Genomic DNA, 10492 nt, shown 5'->3' with positions numbered 1-10492 from the left:
GGTCTCCGGTCAATATTGTTTGTCGTAATACAACCTTCCTACAAAACACGACTTCTAGTAACGTGGTTTGACGTAAATAGTTGATAAAATATTAATTTGATCTGAAGTAGTCGGACGATGAAAATGACGATTGAGAGTTGTCTATATACATGTACACGACAGACGACGACTAGATTTCTTACACCAATCTACGTCAAGTTGACGCTCACAGATGCCGTTTTTATTGAGAAGGCGTTATGGATGTGTCCCTTCTTCACTTTTGTATTAGCAATACTGAAGATGAAACAATGTATTGATATAAATATTACTTTCCTCCGTATATTTCCGTTTATTTTATTTATTTATTTTTCCTGCATTTTACACCAACGCAACAAAATTCAGTGAAACTAAACTCCATAAACCTGGCAAACACCCATAAAGTCTTTTCAGCTAAAATAAAGTATTTTACAGTACTATATCGCCAGCTTTGTATTGTACATGCTTTGCGATATGCAATGGAAGACGTTATATGGTGTATCACTCAACGCAGAGGGCGCTCAAAAGTTTTGCGTGACATTATTATAATTTGTAGTAATTTAGAGCGGTTCTGAGACGAACGTTGAAATATTTTGTCCGCATTGTTTATATCGATTACAGTTATTTGGAAGTAAGGCGTGTGTTATTTTGCAATAGCAAATTAAGAAACACAAGCAAGACAGTCCCCGGCTTGCTGTTGTTTCTTGCCCAAATCGTGCGAATTCACTTTCCGATAGTCGCGCCCTCTGGTGACGAAGCGCACATGTGACGTAAATAGATGAAGGAAAGGTTCGCTGGTTCCCGGCGTTCTTTGCGAATAGCTATAGCTTGGTACGCTATGACACTTGAGGCGGGAACCAGCCAAAAGGAAAGGTTGATATTGATTGGATTTGATTTCATGTCATGTTTATGTCACAAAAATGCCTCTCAGCTGGACACGAGCGCAAGTTATAGGAATGTGATCCGCACCCTCCATCGTCGGCTGGGGTGACGCCTCAGCTGATGGCGCTACGAAAAGGTTTTGTCAGGCTAGCCAAGCTCGGTGATGTAATTTACTGTCCGTGGTTACATGTATGGTACAAATGATATATAAAATGATCAACGTCTTGGATGATGGCGTATTGACAAGGCGATATTGCCCTGAAATAGTATGTTGCCAACATTTGAGTTTGAGACTTGATTCACTTGAAGTTGGCTAGTGCACGGTAAGCAGGTGAAGTGAGCTGTCTTTCTCGTCCGGGTTCAGCTTCCAATGCTGTAACGTTTCCGTTTTATATCGCACTTGGAAATCGTCAAAGTTCAGAACATGTTCCTTTGTATCCCCTTTGTCCACGTGACTTTCTATTGGTTTACATCGAGTGTGTCTCACGACGAGTAACGTCAGTCCGAGACCTAGAGCGCCAACAGCGACAAGAATGAGAATTCTGAACGAAATAGAAGTTCCGTTTATTTTTTCGCACAGTAACTTCATCAGGTTACAAACGTTGTGGCTAATATTTTGCATCTTCTGACAAACATTCTGGAAAAAAAAACATGTATAATTATAGTAAACTGACACATTGCATTAAAATTTAGAATTGCGATATTGTCCATCATGATTGTACGTGCGTATTTAGCTGTGGGTCATAGCGTTTCTTGAGTCGGTCTTTCGTTGTTGTAATGATATTTTAGTCATTTCTGATACATTTGATGGCCTTAAAATTGATATTTTTTGACATTAAAATTGTATCCACAGTCTTTTGCAGGTTGTTTAGTAATTTCTGATACATTTGTAGTTTTTAGATATTAGTATTTTATTGACATAGAGCTTCGGTCACTCTTCATACTAGACTTGCGTAACACGAACATGCAACGCCAAATAACATCTACTTTTTGGTGCGTTAAACGACAATTTTAATGGACTCGTGGATCAACTATATTTCTGTCCTACTGTTCCCCGAACGTGTGATAACACCAACGAACTCGAAAGCAGTTAATTAAATGTTCATTTCCGTCATTACAACTCTTGAATTGTACATGCTACTTCAAATTATTCAGCTTTAACTTTTATGCATGGAAGCTATTATAAATACACATAAAATGTGTATTGTTTAGTAAATAAGATGACCTGTAGAAAATATTAAAATGTTACGTAAATCAGGGCCGCCAAAACGTCAGGGAAACCGAAAACTATTCATCTTTTACCAGTATTATTGTTTTTGTTCCAATTGTGTTTGAAGACAACTACTAGTAGTTCATTTTAAAAAAATGTTACGTAAATCAGGGCCGCCAAAACGTCAGGGAAACCGAAAACTATTCATCTTTTACCAGTATTATTGTTTTTGTTCCAATTGTGTTTGAAGACAACTACTAGTAGTTCATTTTTAAAAAAAATTACGTAAATCAGGGCTGCCAAAACGTCAAGGAAACCGAAAACTATTCATGTTTTACCAGTTGTATTTTTTTGTTCCAATTCGTGTTTGAAGACAAATGGTCCATATGAAAATGTAACGTCAGCTGATGCGACTCTCTTGTACCATCTGTGCCGCCAATTTACCGATTCATATGACAACGGCGCTGTATATGTTATAGACTACACAGATATAATGCTCGTATGATTTTCATCGCGCATAACTGGCCACAATCCCCGTTCGACATCATGGATTCCGTGGGGAAAACAAAAGGTCACGGGTCAACTTATCAAATTTTCAGCCAATGACAGCGTTCTAAAGAACAAAGCAATGTCGAAGCCGAGTTTCACCCACAGCGATTTATCGGAGCTGAACACGGAGAATGTCTACTCGAAAAAAATGGTAATCGCGACGACAATGCAGATTTCCCCGTGTAACATGTAATGTGACGTCGGGTACCTTCTGGAGTTGATAATAAATTAAACATCACGTGACACACAAACATAAAATTGCGCAGTCGAAAAATAAAACTTATATACCGCAAAATAAAGGGCATGCTACAGTTTTTAATCTATTTTAGTTGTATTTTGAAGATAACTCGCGCTCTTGTTTCTAACTGGGACTAAAAAGGTGTATTTACCATCGCAGACTTGGATTTCATTTCACAGTTGACCAATGGTTCGGCGGATGTCATGTGATCCGGTGACGTAATTGAACTTTCTTGTTGGACGGACGTTCTGGACGCGGTTTGGTCGTCGGTGGTGCCACCCAGGCTGCCATCTGATTGGTTATGACTCGAAGTTGATGACTCTGGTTGCTTGGTGTTGCTGGGATGGCTCACTGATACTGTACTGGTTTCTCTTGTTGTCTGTATAGTAGAAACATATTATTTATTTAGTTCGTTTGTATCATGGATATAGGTAAATTTTTCAAATCCACCTTTTTTGGTTGTTTGTTAACGCTTGGTGATGATATTTATTGGCATCATTTCTTAAAAATAGGAGTCTATAAGTCGATTAAAATATATTGTTTGTTTTTACATGAAATACGAACTTGCGCTGTGTACGACAGTGGCTTATTCTCGGGACGGTTAGCAAGGAGTGTCGTTCGAATGCTTCGTTATGATTGGTTAAAACCATAGTGACCAAGAGACGCTGTGTTGTTTGAGTTACGAACATCGAGTTACGAGTTATAATGTGGGATTGGTTTTACAAAAGTGGGCGCGGTTTCTGGACTATAGGCGTGGTCATTTTTGTAACTCGATACTTTCGTAACTCCATGCTCGTAACCCCGGCCTGTGTTTGTAAAAAAAAAAAAAAAAATCAGCATCTCAGTGGCGCGAAACCTTTTAACTAACCAGTTGTTACGAAGATACGTAACTTTTAGCTGAATATTATTGTGATAAAAGTGGTGTTTGCATATTATAAAACAAATTAACGCGCAAGCACGTTCTACTCAATCGTATACGTCACGCAATATCGTAGTATAGCAGACGATAATTTAACATGAACGACAGGCAAGTATCTCTGGGTAACATAGGGTGGTTATATTTTTATTTTCTTCCTTAAAATACGCACTCAATAATGTATTTAACTGATTTTATTATTATTATTATTAGTAGTAGTAGTAGTAGTAGTAGTAGTAGTAGTAGTAGTAGTAGTAGCAGTAGTAGTAGCAGTAGTAGTAATAATAGTAGTAGTATTATAGTGTTATTTATACGCGCCAATCAGAGTACATGATTGTATTGGCAAATGAATATATCGTCGTGCTGATTTGTTGGCATAACATCAAGGCCTATAATTTCTAAGTGTAGTTTATGTTTACCACACAACAGAATTGTATTCACTGGTAACTAATACCCCGAAATGAAAGTCGTATACTAATTTAAACAACATTTTCAAGAATAATGAGCGAGGATTGTACCTGAAAGTTTGAGAATATACGGTATCTCCCTCCCGAAAAGTCCATACTTATTTTTTATATATACGCTACTCTGAATGCTGGTGACACGGCGATTCAATCGAAATAGATTAACAGTGTTTTAAGTCTACCATATGTTACAATGCGTTGTTATGGCCTGGGATTAGTATACTACAATGCTCTGTTGTTCATTGCACGTATATATTTAATTGGATTTCCCACGAAATTCTTGAAATCCGTCATTCATACGTACCGAACATATCGTAACAAAACATACGAAAAATACGCATGTGTTTCTTTTTACCAGGTCCGATTATAAAAGATACATATTGAAATGAATAAAAATAAAACAACATTCAATCGCAGAAACGTTACGCAGTCTCAAAAATGAACGAAATAATAGAGTTTCTGTCGCCACCGGTGGCGTTGACATGACAATTTGAACACTGCGATTTTAGGGGCAAAGACTGTGAACAAAAATGAATCCTCGTACAAGAAAAATGGTAAAAAATGCCTGTGCGCATCAACTTGAACCCTTCCGGGCGCAGGAAAGAATACCACAGAGCATACACATAACAATACAGGTTGATGTTTCTGCGGAAAATTGCTACAAATGACAAGGACTTTTATGCCATTTTGTTGCAAGTATCGAATGGGTGGTGCTGGCTGAATAAAGAATGAGAAATTTTTCGTCACGAAAAAGTGTTCTCCCTCAAAAATGATTGGTCTGCTAAACCTGATTGGTCTCCTAAACTTAGATTCAAGTGAGGTCGACTTCTCACATAGAAAACTCAAAATATCGGTGTGTTGGTGTTTTGACTTTCTGTAGTACTAGTAGATCACCTGAATCGTCTGTACCTCGAAAACAAGGTTTCCCATTGCTTAGTTAGTGCTGTGGGTGACAAAAGATGACGGCATACGTGTTATACCGGTTATTGGCGACACGGACTCACGCATTACATCTGTGTTGATCACGTTTCGACGCGATTAATACCAGCTGCTACATCATAGACCTTCAAACCCATGTTTGTTCAGTATGAACTTTTTTATATAATTACTTACAATGACGTTACTACGACGGAAAATATTGATCTGTGTTGTTAATAAAAACATTAATTGGGTGTTTGGGTGCCTTCAAATAGTGTGCAAGATGGGGAGGTCGGTCCAAACTTATTATTTGTTCAGAAAGTACCACCCGGCCTTGTGCACATTATTATTATAATGCCCAATTTCACGACGAGCTAAATAAACAGTCACATAAATATGTGTGTAATGTCTCATTTTATGACGCAGATTAGTTTTATTTACTAGTACACATTTTGTTTATAACATTTTGTTGGCTTATTATAGAGAATATCACCTCCGTCATATTATGCGTTCACCGTGACGTGTAAATATGTGTACGTTTCGATCTTTCCCGTACGCTGCATTTTAGATATTTCTTATCAGGCTAAAATTATAACAAAACTGCTGTAAATGCGCCATTCGTGATGTCATATTTCAAACGAAAACTACATGTTTTGACATGTGAAATGAACACAACGCTGTTCATATATTACCAATGTGTTAGTGGCGTGGATGCGCAGTGGGGTGCGCAGACTTCAAAGACTAATTGTATTCCACTTTCATCCCATATGAAGCTTGAACTGTAAAAAATCGGTTTAAACTGCATAATTTGATTGTATTTTTCAAGACAGTTAAAAGTCCCACAGAAAGTGATAAGATATTATTGTAACGTGCACAGCTGGAGTCAGAATCCGGCAATTTTTACAGATTGAGCGACTAAATGCGCGACCACTATGTGTATATATATTTTTAAAACCTACACGAACTTGCACGCGTTATGATTTGTTCTTTTATGAACCTCGACTTTACACATCGACATAACAATAAATGAACGCCCAGCTTCAAAATAATAACAGTTATACGCATTATAAAAGCTACACAATAGCACAGTGTCATATCACAGCGTACACGGACACGAAAATCGACCTTACCTGGTAGAAAACGTCTTGTCCTGTAGCTCTCCTTACCACCAGGACTTGCAGCAACGCTGCCAATATGACTATTGTTCTACTAGTCATAATTCTAACATCATGCTTTCAAAGTAGTTAGTCTTATAATGTCGAGGAAGGTTACATATGGCTCGATATATTTTATGAAACAGAAATGAATTCACTAACGTCATCATATGGGCCACCTGTTGCGTGTATCGAGGCGTAGGACAATCAGATTTACTGGACAGCGCCATCTGCGATGGAAATTATGGTTTACTTCTGTTCGTGCGACGCAGCATCACCACCACCATGTGCACCATGTTGTGTTTGTGTGTTTGACTGTTCTGTCTACACACTCGTTACAATGACAAATCGATGCAATCCATTAAAGAATAAAGCACACTGCTTTATTACATACACATGTGCCCTGCACGCCCCGGTCACGTGTACAGCACTCCATTATATTATTTTCTCATTCGTCATTCAACTCAGCTTTAAAGATGTCACTTTCAACAGAATATTCCATTTTTTTAACGATCGCATAAAAAGTTTCTCTTAAAATATAGATTTCAGAACGCTTCCGGATCACAACTACCAACAAATGTGGTTTAAATACAGCCTAAGAGTAAAACTAGTCTAAGTGTATGCGAGTAAATACACTCCGTCACATCTCCATCAGTATTTATCCCAATCATATTACCCAAAAATCATAATTAGATTCTGGATTTCTATCTGGATGTTTAGTTACGCATCACCCATCACAATAATTGTGTTCATATTAGAGATTTCGGTTCCCTCCTGGGTATCGGAAACGAGTCGACATGCTTCGAAAAATATGATCTCCAATAATGAGTCGGGATCTAACTCGACAAGTGTCAAGATTGGTGTGTGAACGCTCGACACGTGCCGCAATCTGTGGCCGTTCGTCAATAAAATAATACTGTGTTTTCAGAGATTTTCTATATTGTTTATGATGACCGACTACACAATCATACACCGTTGTCTATTTCAAAGATATTGCTAGTGACGTTAATTCTACGTCACAGTACTTTCGCAGCTAGAGGACGCGACAGGCGAATTCAAGGCAGCCGTGGTATGATGTGATTTACAGTAAGCTAACAGAAACGCGTTCAAGTTGCTTGGTGGCGCACTACAGATTATTTGTTTATAGGAAACACTCTGAATTACTTATGACTATACTTACTGTTCCGATTTCTAATGATATGGTGACATGTCAATCCTTGATAAATTAAAGCGCAGTGGTCGTCGCGCAGCGCGTGTTCGAATTTCACGTGAATAAACAATGTATTTTCCACGCGTTGTATACGTCGCTATGAGTCCCATATCCAACAGGACACGGCACAACGACTGCCGCCTTTTAACTACACACTTCCAGAACGATACTTCACAGTTGTTAATATTCTTGTCTACGTTATTATGTTGTCACTCCTGTATTGCGCATATAAACAAACATGAGAAATAATACAGAAAGACATGAACGCATATGTTTCCTGTATGACTCTCATTTTGTTTTAAATATGTTCATTCTTTGTCATTTCCAGAATCAAATGCATTCCAATCTCTAATTATAACCCACCACTGTTTGAAAATAAGTAATGTCATCGGAAAACCCCACCTAACTTAAAACATCGTCCTTTTTTTTTTCTACCGCGCCTTAAACTTCGAAATCATTGATAAATGTTTGCCCTCAGTTTGAATCACGAACCTGGGAGAAAGCCATTACAGCTTGATGTTATTATGCTATTGATTCCTTTTTATCATTAGTTGTTTACATAGTAGCCAATAAAACATGTAACAAGTTGTAACTGACTTTGAAGCAAACCGGACGGTGTTACCGCAACATCTATATCTTCACAACAATAATTAGTACCTAATGGTCGACATTTCCGTAGAGGTTATAGTTTTAGTTGTTGTTTTTTTGCGGTGTTTTATTAGTACATTTTAATTTTCTTTAAATATGCAAACATGTTGTATTGTATAACACAATGTCGGATTTGTTAGACATTGTGACCAATTAACATGTTGACGTCACAGAAGCACTCCGCCACTAGAGGGCGTGACGTCGTTTATATGAGTTGTGTTTAGGCAGGTTTTTGCTTGGAGGGTACTTCACTGTTGAAAAACGTAGACACATATGTAATGATATTTGAATATATGTCGAAAGTATTGTAGCACTAGTTTATGGGACTGCAACTATTTAAATAATTTAATCATCAGTACACTCCACTAAAACTGATAAATTGTTGTCATTGGTTCTTTACACCCTCTAGTGACTGAAACAATTGTATGCCTTTTCTGTCCTATGTGATAGGTGTCCTTATCGCATTGGCGGTCTGTATAGGCACAGATTTAAAATAAAAGTGAGATACAACAATGGCGTCAGCTTTGGCACCATCCACCAAATGGTTGTGTACAGTATCCTCTTCCTCCGCATGAAAAGTTGATATAAAATGAAAAACCTATAACTAAAAGCAATATCTGAAACTGTTTACTAGTACATGTATACGGTCCGAAATGATGATGAAATGTAGCGACAATTCTTCAAATAGCACTGAATTTTGGGCGGGAAAATATCTGGGTTAATGATCATAATCTCGGTGCTTTCGGACATTTTTTTTAAAGGGTGGCCGTCGTCGTGCCGCGTCCTGTTCGATGGGACTCATAGCGACGTATACAACGCGTGTAAAATACATTGTTTATTTACATGAAATTCAAACACGCGCTACGCGACGACCACCGCGCTTTAAATATAAGACTACTAAAAAATACTGCAGGTGTGGCACAGTTGACAGCAGAAATGATTAAGTAGTTAACTTGTTTTTGAAGAATTCGCAACATATTTCAGATATAATGTATCACTCCAATTAGTTGTGCCCTCTAGTGTCGAAGCGCTATGTCGTTTAAATGTCGTTTAAATAGTCATCAGTGATTGGTTGCGTAGTCTTTCGCCATTTAGAATATAGTGAATGTCTAAAAAAAAACAATATTGTTTATGACGAACGATCGTAGACCTAATATCAAAGTGTGAACGACATTCCTTTCACTAATTAAGTCAGTGAATCGATTTATCGACCGAGGGCGCAATTTATAGAAAAGGTCCATTGTTAGCATCACATGTCAGATACACGTATGGACCTACAAAATGGAGTTGTGGGTCGATAGTATCACCATCCAACACTCCACGCCCATCCATTCATCGACCATAGTTCCATTTTACGCTTCTTTTGAACTTGTTGCTATGTAAATTTAAACAACGCGACAATCTCAGAGATCAGTCGCGATATTTAGTGACATATCGAATATCTGATACTAGTAACAATGTTTTGGAATTTTAAGAGACACTCTGCCTTCTCAGAACTTGTCTAAACACGTAAGAGTGATCAATACTCAACGATACTAACTATCGATTGTACGTAGGCGCACCGTGTTGACATGAATATCCCATTTCGTGTCTAATGTTACGATGTACAGTTGGTATCAGGGGCAGTTGATTCGAGTGCAATTGTGTCAGGTATCTCGTGACTCGAACTTTCGCTTGAAAAAAAAAGTATGTCAAATTCTCCTACTGGTATTTTTAGACTAGGAATTGTTTTAACCAATTTGTTGGCACTTTGTACGCTAGTGTAGTGTATGGCGTTTCACTTGGTTTTCATTGAAAACATTTAGCGAACAACAAAAATTGTAAATTCATTCTAGTTTGTATACATTTGTATATACATTTTTTCATGTTTTTTTTTTACTCTACTGATGTTTGAATCGGGCAAGTTTCCATTGTTTGAAATCGTGATAAACGGGAAAAACTCCGTTTCTTAAATAAAGTCCAGCTCATAGCTAGCACACACGCAGAGAGTAATACCATTTACGGTAGTTCACGGTGTGTTGTCGTTTTCAACACCAGTCACAAGTCAGGGACACCACGTGCGTACCTCTGATTGAAGTACATTACTAATTATTTTAAAAACTACATAAGATCGATTTCATCCCCATTTTGATCTTTCAAAATCAATTCCTTATTACAAGGTGTGATACCAGTATAACACAATGGTAACCTGGGGAATTCTGTTTTTTTTGTAACGAGCTTTGTCACGTACACAAAAGTACGTGTAAGTACGTATAGAACTTGAACTCAGTGGATTTGGCAGTTTTGTT

The 10492-nt window shown here is 37.7% G+C and overlaps 1 protein-coding gene across 1 annotated transcript; it reads right to left on the bottom strand.

Annotated features, from left to right (window-relative positions):
- Positions 1-321: 321 nt before the first annotated feature.
- On the bottom strand, positions 322-6520 carry LOC102804510 (uncharacterized). Its single transcript, XM_006825937.3, has 3 exons — positions 6323-6520; positions 3046-3273; positions 322-1534 (listed from the first exon to the last, which is right to left on the bottom strand). Exons 1-3 carry the CDS (start codon positions 6407-6409, stop codon positions 1211-1213), a joined length of 639 nt encoding a protein of 212 aa, XP_006826000.1. The 5' UTR covers positions 6410-6520; the 3' UTR covers positions 322-1210.
- Positions 6521-10492: the final 3972 nt, after the last annotated feature.

The sequence above is a fragment of the Saccoglossus kowalevskii genome, chromosome 11 (genome assembly GCF_978046115.1).
Source record: "Saccoglossus kowalevskii chromosome 11, keSacKowa6.1, whole genome shotgun sequence".
In the NCBI taxonomy this organism is placed as follows: domain Eukaryota; kingdom Metazoa; phylum Hemichordata; class Enteropneusta; family Harrimaniidae; genus Saccoglossus; species Saccoglossus kowalevskii.
The sequence above is the reverse complement of the archived record's forward strand: the minus strand, read 5'-3'. Positions and strand labels throughout refer to the sequence as shown.